This window comes from Brachycentrus maculatus, unplaced genomic scaffold (genome assembly GCF_059751285.1).
Source record: "Brachycentrus maculatus isolate JH-2025_06_01 unplaced genomic scaffold, ASM5975128v1 h1tg000012l, whole genome shotgun sequence".
Lineage (NCBI taxonomy): Eukaryota > Metazoa > Arthropoda > Insecta > Trichoptera > Brachycentridae > Brachycentrus > Brachycentrus maculatus.
Genome location: NW_028280766.1, coordinates 1,442,337 through 1,463,804, shown reverse-complemented (window position 1 = coordinate 1,463,804; position 21,468 = coordinate 1,442,337). Strand labels below are relative to the sequence as shown.

Below are 21,468 nucleotides of genomic sequence, written 5' to 3'. Positions count from 1 at the left end.
AATAATAAATCGAAACTGGTTTTGAAAGTGAAAATTAGTATAGTATCATTAAAATATTGTTGACAACACTATTTATATTTCCTTAACACGCGTGTATGTAATATGAAATAATTGAAATATAAAAATAGGTAGCTAACACATCTTTCAACCATATTTCAATTTGTCGTGTCTGTAATTTTAAACTGCAGAAATTGATTTTTTTTTTCTTTTGGGAAATTCACAAAGCAAAACAATTAATATCGTTATATACAATATTACTTTATTTATTATCTAGGCTATCATTCTTTTATAAACATGCAAAGCATAAAGAATAAATTCATTAAAAAAATTAACAAAAAATAGCGAAATTTTGAAATTATGGCTTTGATACATATTAATACACACAAAAATAATGTTATATATTTTTTATTTGTTGAAAATTCATGATACATAATTCACATGATTTTTAAGATTACTTAAAATGGCAGTTTTTGAGACATCTATATTTATTTTTACAGTTAAAGTAAATAAGTAATCGTAATCTACCAATTGATATCATCGCCGCATACAGTATTTTAAAATATTACAACTCTCTCTTATTTTGTTGAAATCTTCCTTTCTCACGTTATCATTATAATATTTTTAATACCATCTATTTTAAATAATACTTTTTAATAATTTTATTTCCCTTTTCGACTGATAGTTAATATAATTTTTGTTTTGTCATCACTCATTGATTATTAAATTTAAAAATTTGATATGTATGTGTATATGTATGTAGTTTATGATATCACATAGTACTAAAGTCGAGAGTATGATCCGCCACGCGCCCTCGTAGTACGAGTAGCTCCAGCTCGCCTTGTAATCTCCCAAACTCCACGTGATTTATTTTCCGGAGCCAATCTCCTTACGCTTATCCCCTTCCGAGTTCCAAACTTGTGGAAGCGGAATCAATGATCCCTCTCGATATATGACGCGAACTAATGAAATCCTTATAAATTATCCCTGATTCTATCCGAAAAGCTACATGGCGAGAGCAGCAAAAGCTTTTCTCGGCGAGGGGGCCCGAGCGCCGGCGGAAAGTACCGAGAGCGAGAGAATTATCCGATATCCACGTGCGTTCGGCGACGCCGGCTCGCCGGCCAGCAGTGTGTTGAATACAGCCTGACTGACAGGTCGGTTCAACAGGAAACTGCACTCGGTAATCACGCATTAGCGGTCCTCGCACGTGCTTTTGACAGCTGATTGTTGTTACATGATTCGATACCCAATTTGCCTAAGTGAATATGGATGAAGTTTACACGCGGTCAATTGTAAATATCGCTCAGTAAATACCTTGGAAAAGTAAATAAAACAGGTGTTGTGAGGGGTAGGGGAGTGTTTGGGAGTGCAGTTGTTATTATTGTGATTGGTGGTGCGCGTTTTTCTGGAAGGGTAATGAGTATTTGAGGAAACCCTAAAGGAGATGCTTTTATTCAACATGGGAATCTTAGGGTATGTAATTATTATTGTTGTTTTTCATGCTTGGATATTTGTTTACATTTATTTTTCCGCTGACAATTTTGATTTTTAATGTTTTATATTTTACTGACGCATGGTTATAAAAAAAAAATTGATAGCTTGGTGTCAAATCAGAGTGACAACAAAAAAAATGCAACATAAAATTCTATTTTTTGTTGTTGTTGTAATAATGTACTATTTGAATTACCTGATTAAGTATCTTTATACATGTATATTTTTTTTATATTAAAATATTTATATTTGTTATAAATTATTAAATATCAAAAATTAAAATAAAGATTTCTGTTCAGATTTTAAATAAAAATGTTCGTTATGTTTACTTTTTTTCCAGTTAGATAATTTTTATATTAAGCTGAGATAATTTAGTTTTCGTTAAGATGTACTTCATAAGATGTTTCCCAAAAAAAAATAGAGATAATTTTTGAAAAGGGTGTTTTAAATTATAAAAAAAACCCTTTTAATCATTGCACAACTTTGTGATAAAATATGCAACTAATATTACTGCAGAAGACGTTGTATGAAAGAAGAATAATAAATTGTATTGGAATCACTCGGATTCAATATGATACTCCCACGATTATTGTATGAGAATATTCGTTTGAATTAATTTTATCCCTACAGCAAATAGCTTAGAGATCAAGTTCGAGGCCAAAAGCCAACTTTTAGTGAAACGTTTTAAAGTCCGAGATGTTATTAAATATTAGGCGAAGTATTCGCAACATTTTTGATGCGAGCCATCATCTTTCCCAGTTCCGAGCAATAATGATAAGTGGTAGGATTGATCAAATTAAGGACTTCAAAGTAAACTTTTTCATATACTCCAAGTCTGTTTAAGATTGTAGCTCTCCATTTTAAATATTGAACCAGACATGTTAGGCGTTAGGTGAGAAGATAAGCTGATTGAGACAAATTTCTCGGCCCATAATACTTTTGGTGACACGTTTAAATATAGCTCTCGAAGATTAATGAGAATTTCTAAATAAGTTTTTGTTTTTTCTTAAAACAAGTTTTGGTAAAACAAATGATCTGCTTCAAATGCAAATAGTCCTGGTTTAAAATATATGTACAGAGTGAGGCATAATAATGGACGATAATATACATAAAACTGGGCAAATAAAATAAAAATAGAGGAGTTGTTATTTTATTTTAAAAATTAGTTGTACCAACAAATGAAGTACAAAATAATTAAAAGGTATTTTTAAATTGTTCTGTAAGTATGTGTTTTATGAATTATGTTTCATTAAAACATTAATAGTGACGCAACAATACTTAACTATAAAGGCAACAATACTATACAAATATATGACTGCATAATTATTACTATACAATATTTGAGTAACTATTTATTAGTAATTAAAAAATATTTAAGTAAAAAAATGTTTACTTTTACTCTCTGCAATTGAGCATACTGTTCTAGATTTGATTGAGGAGTTTGCTATACAAACCATTACGCAGACTGAACTAAAAAAAAACTAATAAACCATTTATATATATATATATATATATATATATATATATATATATATATATATATATATATATATATATATATATATATATATATATATATATATATATATATATATATATATATATATATATATATATATATATATATATATATATATATATATATATATATATATATATATATATATATATATATATATATATATATATATATATATATATATATATATATATATATATATATATATATATATATATATATATATATATATATATATATATATATATATATATATATATATATATATATATATATATATTGTTTCGTAGGGTTGGATTTCATCCTGATTCCGATGATTCAGTTAAATGTAAATTTCAAATAGTTTAGAGCAATTGGATGACGAATTTGTGATCAGTTGAAATTTATAACTTAAAATAAATCTCTCCAATTTTCTAATACATTTTACAACGAAGTAAAATAATTGAACGATTAATAAGTAAAAACGAGAAAACCTCAAGACTTGGAATAAATAATATTAATTTACGTTTCATAAATGCATATTTTATGTTTCATTGGAATGCTAATAAATTAAAAACATATAAATATTATTTTGATCATTTCGAATTTGTCCGTTAATATGCCCCATACTGTATTTTTTCTTTTTTATATTGCCTGGAATAAAAACTGAAACGACATGTTTCTAAATGTTTAAATTCGTTAAATATTTGGGTGCGGGCTTGTCCGTGTTTTCAAGACAGCTTCAATATTTTCTAAATTAGTTATTAGCGTGCAAAATAATAAATTAACATAACGCAAGGCTTCTTCAAGACAATCATAGTCATTGTATGTTTCTTCATGGGTCAGTAAACTGATAACGTTATAAAAATATAATAATATAAAAATACTTCTATATACGAAATAGATAAATGTTGATTGCTGTTTCGTTTATCAAATACACATATAATAATATTTTATTTAATCTTTTATTTATACCGAGAATGATTATTTAAAGAAATAATTATTTTTGCTAGTTCATTCACGCAAGATTCATTCATAAAATTGAAGTGATGTCATAACTATCGATAAATATTAATGTTATTAGATTTTTTATATTTTTTATAATAGTCATTAAATTCATTGCGTAATTTTTTAATAAAATTGTGGGATTTCGTGAATAATCTAACAAACGATAAAATGGATGTAATGTGTTAAATAAATGAGTGTGAATACGTACATTTGTATACTTATCATGTTGGATAGTATTTTTTAACGCAACTACAAAACTGTATGTTTAAATTCAATTGAACTTGAGTGGTGTTACAGATATGCTAACTTTGTATTTTATATGTTTTTAAACCTCATTTTTTGGGCTTCATTTTACTACTATCTTTGTATTTACTCTATCATGTAGATGAGTAAAAAAATAATAAAGTAAACTGTGCAGATTTCTAAATAAAGGATTTTTTAAAAAACATTTAATCTTTTTTTTTTACAACATTTTGAGTGTGTCCAAATACTTGTTCACAAAATTTGGATTATCTCCAATTACAGGAGTTATTTTCAAATTATTTTTTACATCTCATCAAAGATGAAGAAGAATATGGAAGTCTGGGCATTTACGGGGCTGACGACCGTCAGCCCCGTAAATGCCCAGACTTCCATATTCTTCTTCATCTTTGATGAGATGTCAAAAATAATACATTTAATCTTGATAAAATGTATCCACAAAGTCCAGAAGTAAAGTTAAATTTGTTTACACTAGACATATCTACAAAGATATATATCTGCGTTTAGAATCGAGCATCAGAACTTTTACGTCAAATGACTTAAGTATTTCTATGGTAGTTTTCTAAAAAAAAATACATTAGAAAGAAAGAAATAAAAAAATAAAATTAAACATGGGTGTGATCAGGTGGTGACCACAGCGGGAAACTACATCAAACTTACTTATTATTTTTTTTTTTAATTGTAATAAAATTAGTATATAACCACTCACCGAGATTTTTACGTCTACCGGTTTCGAGACGTACCCGTCTCTTCGTCAGGACAATCACTAACACAGCATGCAAACACTACTACCCTTCACCACCATAGCACCATTTACACACTCAAAACTACACAAAATGTCTAGCACATGCTCAAAACTACACAAAATGTCTAACACACGTGTGTAAATGGTGCTATGGTGGTGAAGGGTAGTAGTGTTTGCATGCTGTGTTAGTGATTGTCCTGACGAAGAGACGGGTACGTCTCGAAACCGGTAGACGTAAAAATCTCGGTGAGTGGTTGTATACTAATTTTATTGACATTTTTGAAAAAAAAAAGTAAAAATGACTAACCACAAAGTAAATGCTTTAAATATTAATAATATTGAGAATACATCAAACTTGTTTGAAAGTAATTAGTCATGATATTCATGCATTTAATGCAACCATATTTAAAATATTCAACAACATAAACACCAATTGACAATGCCGTTTATATTATTTTCCATTCATATATCGCCTCTACTCGACTAACCAAAAAATCTTAGTAGCCCATTGAGCGTTTATGCAGTATGTTCATAATGACGCACGTTCATCGTTCGCGGCTGCCGTAGCTAAGGAATCCTATCTTTAAATTTTCATACGCATGTATATTTATGGGTAAAGGGATTAGACCTTGGATTCAAAGATCTGACGTAGCATATGTAAGCTCTAGGTTAAACCAATGGTAATATTTAATTTCTGCTTGAATTGGAAATCTCTGTAACGACATTTTGTATGTACCCTTACAGCTACTAAAACCTAATAGGTCTTTCGCATACTGTGTAGAGATGGAAATTGGAAGGTACGCTATCGTATAAGTAAGTACGTTTCTAGAATATTAGCCTTTCTTTTTCGTGGAATTGGTAATTATTCTTAATGATACATTATGGTAACTATGTGCTTACAAAAAATATACCTGTTTCGTTTGGTAGCTGTTGTTTTTTCCTCTGACTCGATCAAAAATATAATGTTTTATTTACATAAAAAAAAAACTTTTTTTTTTTTTCAAATGTGAAATGTTACTTGCAACGAAGTGTTTGCATTACGATATAGGTATTTCAAATCTTATCGGTCATAACTACTATAATTACCTAAAAAAATATGGAAAATACCTAAAAAAAAACATAGTTGAAGAAGTACTTAAAAGTCTGGGCATTTACAGAGCTTACGACCTGTCATAGACAGTACACTATTCGCCATTTTACCCATGATTGACAACCACAAAACTCAAATTTCAGAATTTACACATCTAGAGTTCTATAAATTCCCAGACTTCCACATTTTTCTTCAAATATATATCTTAAAATATTAAAAAATAAATCTTAAGTTAAATTTCTCCTAAAAGGATCTAAATCCGGAACTGGAGAACAAAAATTTAGTCCCTCTAAATATTGTGTATAAATATGGTTTTATTAAAAAAAACTCCACTTTGAAATAATATTACCGTAGATGTAGATGTTACTTTCTACATAAGGGAGTAAATGTGTTTTTTATAGTACAAAAAAAAATACTATTGCGTAACGTCCTTTTAATAACCGTTACGGGTGTATTCAAGCAATAATATTCATCCTCAAAAAAATAATTACTCTTAATGCTAAACAGACTGACTTTATGGTGCCATAAACAAAAGTTTAAACCAGATATTTTTTCTATCAGTCCATCAGATATTTTTTTGTAAAAGAGTTAATTTTTACATTCCTTATTATAAGCTACTCAAGCCATTTATTGTGCTTACATTGGAAATAAAAAAATAAATTATCACTTTTAATGTATGTACGTTGTTCAATAAAACCAGACGTAAATCGTTCATCGCGTCAATAAAGATGAAATACACTTACTGTAATGTTGGTTGTCGCAGTTATTTTCAAGGGCTTTGAAACTATACATTTAGATTAGTTTTTCAACACATCAAACGATGATCAGAAGATGTAAAGTAGTAAACTATATTTTTTATTGATTAAATAGGTCTCGTTGGTTCGCATCAACGTCAGATAGATATAAACAATGGATAGTAGAATATGCAGATAGATTCCTAAATTACTTTTATCCAACTAAAATACGAAGGAATTGAGATTAACAGATTAGATCATATTTTGACTACTCTGGTAAATATCGGTTTTTATCATTATAAAGAAAATACAGAAAATGCATCTTGATACTTAAAAATATTGGAAAATAATTTGACTGTTCTAATATTTTTTGTAATCGTATTAAAATTCGCAGTTAAGTGCTCGTATAGTATTGAAGAGGGATAAAAACGTGTTATTTTTATTTATATATTTTTTAAACATTTTTTTATTTAAATTTGTAAAACTTGTATTTCTATAACCCAATGTCAAAATTATATGACTATGAATAAATTTTTATAAACGCATTTCTAATAATAATAAAAAACTTTTATATTAATTTGAGTTATTTCAGTTATTGATATTTATAATTTGAAAACTATTACAGTAAATAATATTAGTTTTTAATGTTATTAGAAAATGATTCATTAAAAAAATTCTTTTAAATTAAATTTTATACGTCTATCACTTGTAAGTAAAGAGTTAATAAATCTATAAACTATAAGTTTGACATGCCCGTGTTTGTATTTTTAATAGTTAGAAACCAATGTCAGAAATAAATCCGTTTCATTCTTTTTGAATAGTAACATGTATTATAAATATTTAAAACATTTGCCTGTTTTTATTTTTTTTGATAGCAAATAAATGTAAGCAATATATGAATATATATATATATATACATATATATATATATATATATATATATATATATATATATATATATATATATATATATATATATATATATATATATATATATATATATATATATATATATATATATATATATATATATATATATATATATATATATATATATATATTCACTTACCAGTTTTTTTTTATTTATAACTTTTGAGACGTGCCCATACCTGCCTATACATTTTTTTGCGGGCAGGAAAACCGCAAAACAAACATTCGAATACTAGTATGCACTAATATTTTAAAACTGTTCTCATTTAAAAATTCAATCAAATGTAATGTGATAGTAAGACGTGGAAGAGAATAAGAAAGATGGGGTAGAATTATTATTTTAATCCTGATTACTATTTTTTTCATCTGACAGTGTCAAAAAAATAATTCCAGTAGAACATCTCTTTATCCTCATATGAATATTTAAGGCATAAAAATGAAATTATCGACTTATTAAAAAAAAATTACAAATATCAACAAAACATGATAACGTATGTACATTTTAAAAATAAGTCTGACTTGCTTCAATCAACCTTTTACCATATTACATCTCGATATTACTAGATCCATATCATAAACATATGTATGTTGTATATTCGTTAATTCAATAAGTATGTGAGCTCTGACTGAAGAGTTGTGGGAACATAGAAATGGCCTAAGAAGACGATGTGTATCAAATTTTTCGTTAAGTAGGTATTTGAGGTCAATGTTACTTTTTCAAAATAAAAAAATAATGCATCTATATACTTAACAAATTAACAGAATCAAATATTTATTTACGAGTCACTAATTTATTTCTCTGTAAAATTACTTTATTAAATGGCCTAGACACCATAAGTCATTAAAAATCAAAATTATCTCCGTATTATTATGTGTGTCTTCATATATTCGCACCACGATTTCAGCCTCAGGAATCGTATCCTATTATCTACTGAGTAAATCTTAAAAAAAATATAGTTATAGTATTAAAAAGGACAATAAATTTTATTTGTTGATAAAAATCAGACGGAATAATAAATAAACTTCTTGATTTCTTAATACAAAAAGCGTCTCATATTATTATATTTTTAGATTTTTTTTGCTGTTGATGCAATAGTTATACAACAGTATCATTTGTACTATAACGGAATCTCATGTCATAAATATATATTTATATTTCTAGAAATATACTTTCTTGTGATATAAAATTCCAGAGCATTTATCTACTTCGATGTTAACTCGTCTAGAATGCAGAACAAAACAAAATGGAACTTTTCTCCATACCGGAAAAATAATATTTGTGTGCTTTAGACAGTGAACTGCCAAAACAGCTGTTATGCTTGTTGTTGAACTTATTAAGTTTGTAATGAAAAATTCAAATATATATCTAAGATACACATCGTACTGTTTGCTTGACTCTCCTAACTTCCTGTTTGGAACACGCCCCTGGGTTACTAGTAAGCTGGCATCAAAGTCGAGTGAAGTATTGTATCCTGCAATTCTATATTAGAAAATATTCATGGTTTCATAAATTATCTGATATCAGAATAAGCGATTAGTGATTACTGAAAGTTTACAACATTTTGAGTGTGTCCAAATACTTATTTATAATAAGTATTTGGACACACTCAAAATATTGTAAAAAAAATTATCTGGTCAAATTATAAGCTTAAATAATAAAAATGAAATTTTATTTATTGTTTCGGCATTAACTTTGTGGTAAGACATGTTACAATGATTAAAGAAAACACTTGTTTTTTACCACTTGAGTTTTATTATAGACTACATGTTTCAGAAGTTAAACTTCCATCATTCAGGTCTGTATAATAACAACGTATAATAGTTATTATACAGACCTGAATGATGGAAGTTTAACTTCTGAAACATGTAGTCTATAATAAAACTCAAGTGGTAAAAAAGAAGTGTTTTCTTTAATCATTTTAATAAAAATGAAAATGATATTTTCTGGCGTTTCTCATGTGTGTGATTATAATCCAGGATTCGGACCTCACGTACTAATAAAAGAGTTTCTGCTCAATAAAAAAGCTTATTTTCATCTCACCAATAGATGTATTTAGTGAAGTTTGAGTGATTCAAGAATAATGTTTCACAATTGGTTCATATATATATAGAACTTCCAAGAATTTGAGAACAACCACAATGTTGTCAATAATGGGTAGAATTGGTGAATGTTACACGTGTGTAAAGTTATCACTTAAACCAGCCTATGACGGTCGTCAGCCCCGTAAATGCCCAGACTTCCACACTCTTCTTCATCTTTGATGAGATGTCAAAAAATAATTACTGTAAGTGTTGGAAAATAGTTAAAGACGTGTAATTAACTCATTTGAATCGCGTATTTTTTTGCAAGTGAATCTGACACTCAAATAACCACCTTTGAATTAGTTCACAACTAGTTGTAAAGCTCGTTCTAATTATATGTATGAACAAATCTCGTTTTGTAATTTATTAAAATTCTTACTTATTATTTTTATTAAAACCCTTATCCACACACCAATGGTGCATAGGGCACTGCTTCATATAAATGCAGTGTTATCTTGATCGTTTTTACACATGAAAGAAAGGTGATCAGCCCTCCGCTTCAGGTACCAGTCCAGGGTAGTATTGAATAAATATTACAGTGAAAAAATCACTTATATTTATTTGGCCCCCCTTGGGAATCGAACCCGGGACCTCCAGAACGGTAGCCGAGCGTGCTGACCATTACACTACGGAGGCGGACAAAAAACTTCTTACAATTTGATATAAGGTTAATATTAAAATGATCGAATGCACTTCGCGATACAGCGTTAGATGTATATTTATTTACGAACACACACTTGAGATAAGAATGTATGTAAAATCTTTAAAAATATATATGGCGTCAATTTTGTTTTCACTACGTTAAACAACGCAGCGTAGCTCCTAAACTTCCAAAAGTTGCACGAAGTTTTGCTCTTGGGCAATTACTTTTCAATAATAAGCAGAATATTTTTTTAAACATACATATGTATAGGTAGGTACTAAGGCAACATGCGATTTTAACTCGTTACATTGGATATTAGAAAAGCTAATACAAACTAATGTTAACATTATTTTATGCAAGTTAAAGTCTTCATAAATAAATACCTGATGTCATTATTGAGGGATTGTGATAAATATTCTACAGATATCTCAAGAGAATTGATTAGTTAAAGTAGAAGTCTTAGCATTTACAGGATTTGTATACATGTATATATTTTATTATACATACTCGTATATACAAATCCTGTAAATGCAAAGATTTAAAAAACTTTTTGAATAAAGCACAAATAATTGTAATAGCTAAAAAATACTGTGATTTACGAGAATGACATTGATGCTATTGAGAAATTCGGTTAGGTTACATGTACCAATATTTTATCGAGGGGTAATTACTAATAACTAGGTAACTCATAAATAAAGTGTATTGAGTAATTGAAACATAAAATCGTATATATATACATGTATATATATATATATATATATATATATATATATATATATATATATATATATATATATATATATATATATATATATATATATATATATATATATATATATAAGACAAAAACAGAATAGTGAATATTATGTTGTACATAAAATGATCACCTGAACCAGATGATAACAGCTCTTAAGCCCTGTAAATGCAAAATTTCCTATATTTCTTTCGCAAAAAAATCTTAGTACGTGTTCATTTTGGCATACCTAATCTGAATGAAAAAATGTAAAATCGACTTCAACATACATACAAAATAATCAAAAAATAACTAATAAAGTTCTGACATTGCATTTATTATAACATAATTTTGCTTATCTAACTTAATACAGAAATGAAAAGAAAAATATTATTCCAAAAGTTTACAAATCCCTAATGAAATTATAAAACAAACCTCATTTGAACTCCCCATGGTGATACGCCCATTTTTTTTTTCTAAAGCTCGCTTTTACAATCGAATTAAAAAAATCATAAAAGAAAAGCATTATTGAGTAGGGTTACACACAAACGTGGCTATATTTAGCGGCGCGTCGCTCGCGGTGTTGTGGGATCTCATCCTAAACCAAAAAGGTGTGTTTGGACCTGTCAGACAAATGATGTTTGTTTTGTATTGGAGCTAATTTCGGCTTGAACGATAACTTTCTTGCACACACGTGATCCAAACATCACATCTTTGGTCTTGTTATTAAATATAGGTCGGAGATCACGGCTGCCGCGTCGGGAAAGTATGTTTTTAGTATACGAGTATATGTGTATTAGATTTAATTTTCGCAAATACTTTGACACATTTCATAAGCTTTATAAAATAAAAGTAGAACTGAATTCTTGCAAGTCAAACTGATTAATTTTATATAAATGACGTTATTAAAAATAAAACAAAAAAGTGCTTCAAACAAAGTTCTTGTTTTATTTAATAAAATTCGATCAAACAAACTCCGTGTGCAGAATTCGTATGATTTTCAATAAATGATTTCTTGGAGTATTTATTTATTCATATTAATTCAATACAAATCTTAGAGCTCCATAGTAACTATAACGTATTTAAAAAAATAAAAACTTACTCACTAGCCATTATGCAGCTTCCCGCAGGGAGGGGCAGAAATAATAGAACGCCACACCAATTTGTCTTTACAAACAATCTTAGCCTCTTCTACATTCATGAATCTGGTCATACATACTCGCCGATTATTCCTGACCACTTTCGAGTATTGTACTGCAAATAAACAAAAATGAGTTTAAGTTATTTAAATATTTAATAGTATTTATAATTATTCAAATATTTAATAGTATTTATAATTATTTAAATATTTAAAAAATTTAATTATTGAAATATTTAAAATATTTATTAGTTGGGTTTTGATTTTCATATGACTATACTTCGTCTTATATAAATCATAAGTACAATAAATTATAAACGTCCTTAAAACGAATGGTCTTCATGTCCCAAGAAAGCTGTTACAGCCAGGAAATGGAGAGAAGTATTTTAATTTTATAAACCATATAAGTATATATAAATTATCACAAAAGTTGCACTTCAGATATACGTTGCTTTCTGATTTGAATATATTTTTTATATTTGTGCAAATTAAATGGCAGCGGCAGCTTTTAGACGTAATGGCAATACATTAAAAAACAAACATTGTAGGCAAATACTATGTATAAGTGTTGTGTTAAAAAGTACATGTAGGTACCCTCATATACATACATATACTCGTATATTTATTTAAAGTAGTGTAATTTCAATACGAGCCAAATTATAAATCTCAATCGATAGTTGTCTGTTGACAATGCAACACGCGTCCATGTAATAACACAACCCCATTTTACCTATAAATTGACCGCAAATCTCCATTACCAGCACCCTTATCCTTTAGCGATCACCATCTAGCATTTGTGATAATCACAACAATGATCATAAACTGTGAATTTATATAAATTATGATAAATCGCCGTTAGGTTGGTTAAGTGATACTGTAAGTACTTTACGAAGCTATTGGAAATCGATTTATACCGCACAATTTATTATATGAATGTAGTCACTAGTCATACATACCATTTATTTCAATTACGAACTCGAAAGTCTGGGAATTTTTATTCGAATGATTCGTGTGTTTATTTAGTACATCTTTGGAGATGAATGCAGTGATTAAATTACTCAAATATCTCTGTTCATAGCTTCTGGGTAATTATACAGTGTCGATCGCACTTCTTGCCACCAAAACAGGAGCTATTGGATTAAGAATACAAACAAATATCCTATCACCCTCAACTCCTTACCTGATCCTTGTCCAGTATCTTGTTTTGTTTCCACAATTTTTAAACACATTTTCTAATTGTCTTTTCATTTTAACTGCAATTACTCATAATTCTTACAATTTTTGTACCAACATTTATTGGTGTAATTGTATTTTATACAAAAAAATCGACAATATAGCTTTTTTCACATTAATTTTATTTGAAAAAAAATTGTTTAAAAATATTGTGTTTTTTCGATATTTATATTGTCATTAATTAATACTTCAATTGGTAATTCCAATATTAGCTGGCGCATGCGCGTTGCTATCTTATCCTATCACTTTGTATCGTGTATACGTCGCTCTCTTTTGCTCCTTTTCCGTGGCGTCAGAATGTGTTGCTCTCTTTCTCCTTCTCTCTATGTTTTATCTCACTTCCCTCTCATGTAACGAAATGTGCCTATGTGCCTAATAAACGTAACGCGTCCTTGAAATTTCCCCTTTTACTCTTTTCCAATTATCGAATATCGATGAGCAGCCCAAGAAGTTTCACTTCAAAAAAATATTTATGATATGATGCCGATATATTAAACATCCAATAAAATATTTATTACAAAAAATATTTTCATTCTTGTCAGATATTTTAGTATGAACAAAGGAACAACAAAGTTTATACTTGACCCTGGAAAACTTGCCAAAAACGATAATATCAAAAATCTATATCAGAAACCGATTTTTTCTTCGATAATATGGAAAAAAAACAACAAATATAAAAATATCGAGTAACAAAAAGATATTGTGTAACGTACAGACGAGACGCAATGTATATAGGGGAGATATACACACATACAAAGGAAGACAGTAAATAGTGGTAGGGGAGATCAGAAGTTAGGATTCAGTGAAGATAAAAATGGAATTTAGCAGAAGTAATGTGAACACGTGTACAATCTCTGCCATTAGAGCCAGGTAAAGGTGGGATAATGAACTTTCCCCGAAACAGTTTTCGTCAAAAAAATCTTTCCTAATAACATCAAATTATGAAACATAAATAACCTACACATTTACGTAGTAAAATATTAAATTTGATCATCCGATAATTTCATGAAATGAAATTCCAAATTTATATAAGTAACTTAGAGACGCAAAATCTATTCGTTTCCGTTTATTAATTAAATAATATTATATGTTCGAAGAAGACTGAATTCACTAGAATTAACCACATAACATATGTCGGTATAAATATAATACGTTCATACGTATTTTGATTTCATCACGTTTTGCTTAATGCTTTGATATTTAGTTTCGTTTAAGATTGCGTTGTTCTATATTATCGTAATAAGAAAGAATTAACATAACATATGCCGCAATGAGTACATTTTGGAATACATACACATACATATATTAAGATAACTTTAAAATATAATTTTACTTTAAAAATTATCGCTACATTTGAAATCTTAATCAGGTGGAGTTGTGATCCTATGGTTAGTGTATCAGACTGCGAAGCAGAGGATTTAGGTTCGACTATTTTCATAAACACTTATATTTAAAAATAGCAATCAAGTTGCGGAAATGAAGGGATTGAATTCAAAGTCCGCGGTAATATGGTGTAAGCATTCGCAGATGAAAGCTATAAAAAAATATTTCATATAATATTTTTTTCGTACAACAAATTTAAAAAATATGTTGTAACGTTATGTCGCTCCAAAAAGAGGCTAAGCTCTTGTGTTTGGAAAGGGACAATCACAGAAGATGTACTTATTATAACTACTCGTATTGTGCTTAGTGAAGTATGTAATGCAATATTTTATTATGTATCAATTTCAATATTTCGCATGTATAGTTCCCCTTTTTATCAGTATTATCATTATTATTTTGTTAATATCCGTAGAGCGTATAAATATAAAATGTTATAATGTCTTATTTCTCTGAGTGATGCATAAATCATGGGATTTTCGACAAAAACCGCATTATCAACCACAAAATCTTTGAAGGTGAAATTTCGTGCAATCAAAAACTTATTCTTTTTAACTCTTGTTATCTAACCGCATGATATATATAATTCAATAGATAAGAAAGTAAATATTTTTCCAGTTAAAAGTCTCGTAAAACAGTTAACACAAGTGTATTTAAGGTAAGAAGCAATTATAAAAGAGAACAAAGCCACGGGAAAGAAAAATAAAACATCCCACGAAGTTTGCCAAGTCAAACACCATCTGAACGGTTGACCAGCGGGGAACAAAGTTGACCAAGAGACCCTTATAACCGCATTCTTTTTATCTCAAAACAAATGATCGTCTTCAAATGAGATAAAATTCTACCCTTTCCGCGTAGGGTTCTTTCCGCATCGTTAACTTTATTAATAAAATTGTTACAATCGGTTTATTGTGACACGGTTATAACAAAGGTATTGTGTTTGTTTATGAGAGAAGACAGAAGCGACTATCAAAACCTTGATAAATTTAATCTATTAACCTTTACTGTACGGGATGTTAAGTCGTGCCTCAAGGTCGAAAAGGGGAGATTTAAGTGACCCTTAAAAATGTTCATGTAATCAAATTTAAAGTAATCTATGTTATATTTTTATGTTAAATATTTAATTTTATTTTAGTGAAGTTTGCTTATGAGAATTGATCGTGCATTTCAGGACTCCAGGTTTTTCGCGCTCTATATTTATAAACGTATTATTAAACGGTGTTTGGTACCACAAGTGTCAGGTTGGGTCCCGTATTTAGTTTCCCAGACACATATTTTTCTAGGTTCGAGATCACTCTACCGCAATTTGATACCTATTTTCAAAAATGCGTTTTTAGGCTCACGAAAAGAGTGATTTATGTAATTAAAACGCAAATCTTTCACTTGTGACACCAAATAAAATAATATAAAGAAACAAGAAAATTAGAACGTAATATTCTCATTAAATTGTGTTGGGAAACATAAAAGGATTACACTGTAGTTTTTCGAATTCCTGCTATTTAACCAAAATCGTAATGACACGTAGTAGAATGTCAGTATGAACCTTGTCGTAAAATTTACTTATATGTTGGCTTATAAACTACTTACTTAGTGATATTTCGTACCGGAAGCAGGAACTAGCGGGAGTAGCAACTTAACAAATAATACATTGGCTTCAACATCATTGGCTTGACTTTATAAAAATTCACACGCTTATTGCAACATGTCGCCAACATGCTGATTTCAAACAGTGTGATTAAATATTTTTAGATAAATATACTTTAAAATTTATAATAATCCCTTAATATAAAGAACGTCTTAATCAGATAATTCTTTGTGGTAAAACTAAGTTCAAAGTGAACAAAACAACAGCGAGCTTTCGTAATACCCTACGCAGACAAAGTAATCTGTAATATTCTGTATTTATGTCGAAGTGTTTGATTAGAAATTATACCACGCTGATCGTAAAAGAGTAATGGCATCTTTTCAATAAATCAAACTAAAGATAAAAGAACTTTATTTTAAGAGAATAAACCAAAAAGAATTACTTGACTTTGTAAAAGCTTTTAAGAAAGTTATAAATCACTCGACGTTAAATCGCAGAAAAAATAACAAATTAAGGGTCAATGGAGGTGATTTTCTTAGGACAAGAGAAAAAACATCTGTTTGAGTATACTTTAGGCGTTGGTGTATTAATGACCCGATATATCACTGCTATTACCCAACTTAAATTGTATAACAGTCGCTATAATTCATATCGGTAAACAAAATATTTATAATAATATTGGTGTATATCATTATTACATCATACCGTTTTTTATTGTTAAAAGATCTAATGAGATTGAAGATTGAGATTGTAGGTACATTTGAATGTTTCTTGAATGTTTTTCGCAGATACTTTGTGGCACATGTTATCAACTTTATAAAATTAAACAACTTTGTTTTAACCACTCAAAAAAATGCTTGAAACAAAGTTGTTTAATTTTATAAACATTTTAATGTACTTTTCATTTGACGACCTATTCTATTTTCTTCAGTGAAGATGCCTCAATTTTTAAACGCAATTAAAAATTTACTTGGTAAATACAATTTTTCCCTAAAATATATCGTAATTTCCATGCATTTCGCATCATTTTCAAACACCATGTATTTTTTATTTTTTATTTTTTATTTGATATTTATAATTATTATTATTATTAAATATGTGAAGCTTAGTTTCTATTTTAGACTGGTGTCCTTGGGACGTTGAAGGTTCAAAAGTATATTGGCTCAATTTATTGTTTATATTTATTTCTTATTTTATTTGATTTATTTTCATCACTAGGAATATGAACAGTCAGAGGGAGACTTTATTCATTGTCATATTGATAATCAGACGTTTGTAAGTATTTAAAGAAATAGTAGAATTTGCTTAGTGAAATTAAAAACTAAAAATAAATAGATATTAATAACCACAAAGTAACTGTCGAAACAATTAACACAATTTTTTAACTATTTTTTTCATATTAATACAATCAAAAGTGAATCATAAATACTAAAACAATTAAAAATAAAAAGCTTTAGATTTAAATATTATGCTTATATTTTGAAGTGACGTATGTTATATTCGTAATGTACGTAGGTACTTATATCCAGGGTCACCATAGACATTTAAATTTACGTGTATTCATTTTTTTTCATTGCTCACATTCATCAATAAACATTTGAGATAAAATTCACAAAAAGTAGAAAAATATCTATGTGTACCATTAATTTTCTACACAAAATTTTGTGTGTGTCCAAATACTTGTTCACAAATCTGGATTATCTCCAACTATCAAAGTTATTTTTCATATTTTTTTTTGACATCTCAAAGTGATCACTAAAACCAGCCTATGACGATCGTCAGCCCCGTAAATGCCCAGACTTCCATATTCTTCATCATCTTTGATAACATGTCGAAAAAATAAAATGATTTTCTACACGTTACCTTTTCTGTATATGTTTGTACATATTTATAAACTTTACATAAATATATGAATCTTAAGTCAGTACAAAAATAATTCATGTAGGTACCACATTGCGAAAATAAATCCCGAGTGACATTCACCAAAAAAATGGCGTTTAAAACAATTCTTCTTTTTGGAACAAGTTGCCGAAAAATTCTACAACTTAAAGAATTTCAGTGATGAATTTCCGGTTGATTGGACGCCCATTTGTCAGGAGGATGGAATTAAGGACTATTATGAATAAAACTTCAACTTACTTAAAAGCTTAGGCGTACGAATAACATTGTAATAATAATAATAATAAAGTATTTGTAGATACTTTCTTCACAAATTTGTTAAATATTTCTATCCGTATTCAATAATAATTCAACATGATAATATTTTTTTACTCTATCAGTAATTGGATCATTCACCCTACGGATGATATATATAAGGAAAATTTATAATTAATCCATTCTGCTTTTTTATTTGTATGTATTTTGTTTTTGTTAAATATCACAAAAGTACCAACCCAAAAAGGTAAATTTTGTAGTATGAGAATCACAGATTTGTTTTATTTAGACAGTTGCAGGCGTCGTTGCATAGTTGGGTAGACGCTCGATTGCTAAACTAGCGGTGCGGGTTTGATTCCGGCCAGTTGAAAAATGAATTAAAAAAATATTTGTTTTCAATTGGCCTTTGCGTTTATTACGTATTTTTCATATTAACCTTCCCTATCCTTATTATTCTACCTTCAGACAAGCATCTAAAATAGACGCTTTGCGGATTATTCCTTTACAAAAAGAAAAGACGTGGAATTTTTTATTATTTTATATGCTTAATTTTCTTTATGCATTTATAAATATTTTTTAGAATTTCTAACAGTGCCTATTAATTAGGATTAAATTTATAAACACATCAAACGAAAAGTTATATTCGTGCTATTATCATGCCTCTGGGAGTGTTCATCGCCAAAGGTACTAAATGTTAACGGACTGCGATGCCATGTTTGTTCAGAGAATTTCGAACATTTTATAACCAAAACGTACCACACATTGTTTACTCTGAAGAGCAATAAAAAATATTAAAGGTTTCATACGGATGTATAAATACCTTTTACGTAAAGCAGTTATTAAACGAATGATCTTGTTGTTTTTGAAATTATTGAAAGGAATAATTTATTTATATATTTAAACAACAAATTCCATGTATAACGTGGGTATATTCAATAATTTTATCTTCCGAGTTATGAAACTTTGAACATCAAATACCGTTATTTGAAATATCGATGCCCTTTTAAAGCATTTCAATTTCTGTGGAATTTCAATTGATGATTAATTTTCTTTTAAAAAAAAAACTGGTAAGTGATTATATATACATATATATATATATATATATATATATATATATATATATATATATATATATATATATATATATATATATATATATATATATATATATATATATATATATATATATATATATATATATATATATATATATATATATATTTATTTATTATCATGGATTTAATAATACCAATTTATATTTATCATAATAAGTGATTATTCAACAATTTCGAAAAAATCTTAATTTTTAGTAATAACATCCTTTGCTGCGATTACAACCTCCAAACGTCAGGGCATACTTTTTAATGCAGATTTTTGCATTGTGCCAGAGATAAAGGTTATTATGCCATACTCTGATAAGAGTTTCTATCATTTGCCGCTTAGTGGTGATGACTTCTTTGGCAATCTCACGTTTCGTTAATTCCCAAAGATTTTCAATGGGGTTCATATCCAGCTAATTCCCCGGGTAAGGCAAAACACAGAGGTTTTTTTCAGCCAGGAATGTGATAACACTCCTGGCTTTATGACACAATACCGAGTCATGCATTAACACATACTTTTCATCGCCAGGGAACCATTCTTGAGCCTCGGCTGGAGTCGACTTTTCAGTACTCGCTGGTACTATTCTTGCCTCATGGTCCCTTCCATGATAAAGAGGCATCCCATACCCTTAAATGAGATTACGGACCACAACATTATGCTAACAAGGTATTTTTAACCATCTCCACAAGGCAGTCTGGGTGGAATTTTTCTCCTGGGCTACGTCGGAAAAATGAAGTTTTTCTCACCAAAATTTTTAATGTTGACTCGTCCAAGAAGCAGACCTGTAATGTATTACCATAATTGCAAAAATACATATATTTTTTATCTTCTTAATTTATTATACGAATACAAGCCATAAAAATTCGAATCTAGTACAAAACAGTTACATTCCGGTGTTCTTTGGCCCATAGGAGTCGTTTTTTCATCATGCCTCAGTCAGGCGTAGTTTTTTGGTTGGACGTCGACCCATTAGATTTACTTCAACTAACAGTCTCTGAACTGTCCTTTTGGATACGTTGATTCCTTCATCGTTTATCAACAGAAATTAACAACAATTAGACAATCAACAGACTTTTTACGATTTTGGAAATAGATGTCCCTGATTTTATGGGCACCACGAGGAGTTGTGATGCTTTTTCTGCTTTTTTTTTCCGACGCGGGCTGATTCTAGACGCAGGTTTTTATCAATTTTTCTTTAAATCCGATAGACTCCTGACTTCGAAACATCTGTAAGTGCTACTATTTCTCTCTGAAAATATGTAGAATGAAGTAGTAAGGTTATAACTTCCCTATATTTTCTCGGAGATATGTTTGAAGACTTGCCCATACTTAAATTGAGAATATTATGGTTCAGTTCAAACTAAATTGAATTTTATTTAAAAATTCATTGAAATTGACTCATTGAATTAGCAAAACTAATAAATTATTAAACAACACTTACGTTTTTATAGTCTTGAACTCAAAAAACTTACAGAAAAATGGTTTAAAAAAATATTAACTGAGCTCACACCAATATCATTTTTCACTAATCAACATCCAAATGAAAAAAAACTTAGTTTTTTGATATTTCACAGTATTGATACATCTTCAAAACAATAATTATGATACCAGCAACAAAAATACATAAGAAAAAATAATTAAAACTTATTAATTTGACCAAAA

At 28.6% G+C, this 21,468-nt stretch overlaps 1 protein-coding gene across 4 annotated transcripts in view; it reads left to right on the top strand.

The window, feature by feature from the left end:
- The first annotated feature begins 1,126 nt into the window (after positions 1 to 1,126).
- Mp (collagen XV/XVIII-type protein multiplexin) overlaps positions 1,127 to 21,468 on the top strand; it is a 544,075-nt gene continuing 523,733 nt past the window's right edge. For 3 of the 4 annotated variants that reach the window (XM_088262952.1, XM_088262965.1, XM_088262973.1), the window contains exon 1: positions 1,148 to 1,473. In XM_088262952.1, the coding sequence (XP_088119078.1) occupies positions 1,445 to 1,473 (29 nt within the window). In that variant the 5' untranslated portion in view covers positions 1,148 to 1,444. Of the gene's footprint in view, positions 1,474 to 21,468 lie in introns of all 4 variants that reach the window. The other variant, XM_088262958.1, reaches the window with a different exon arrangement.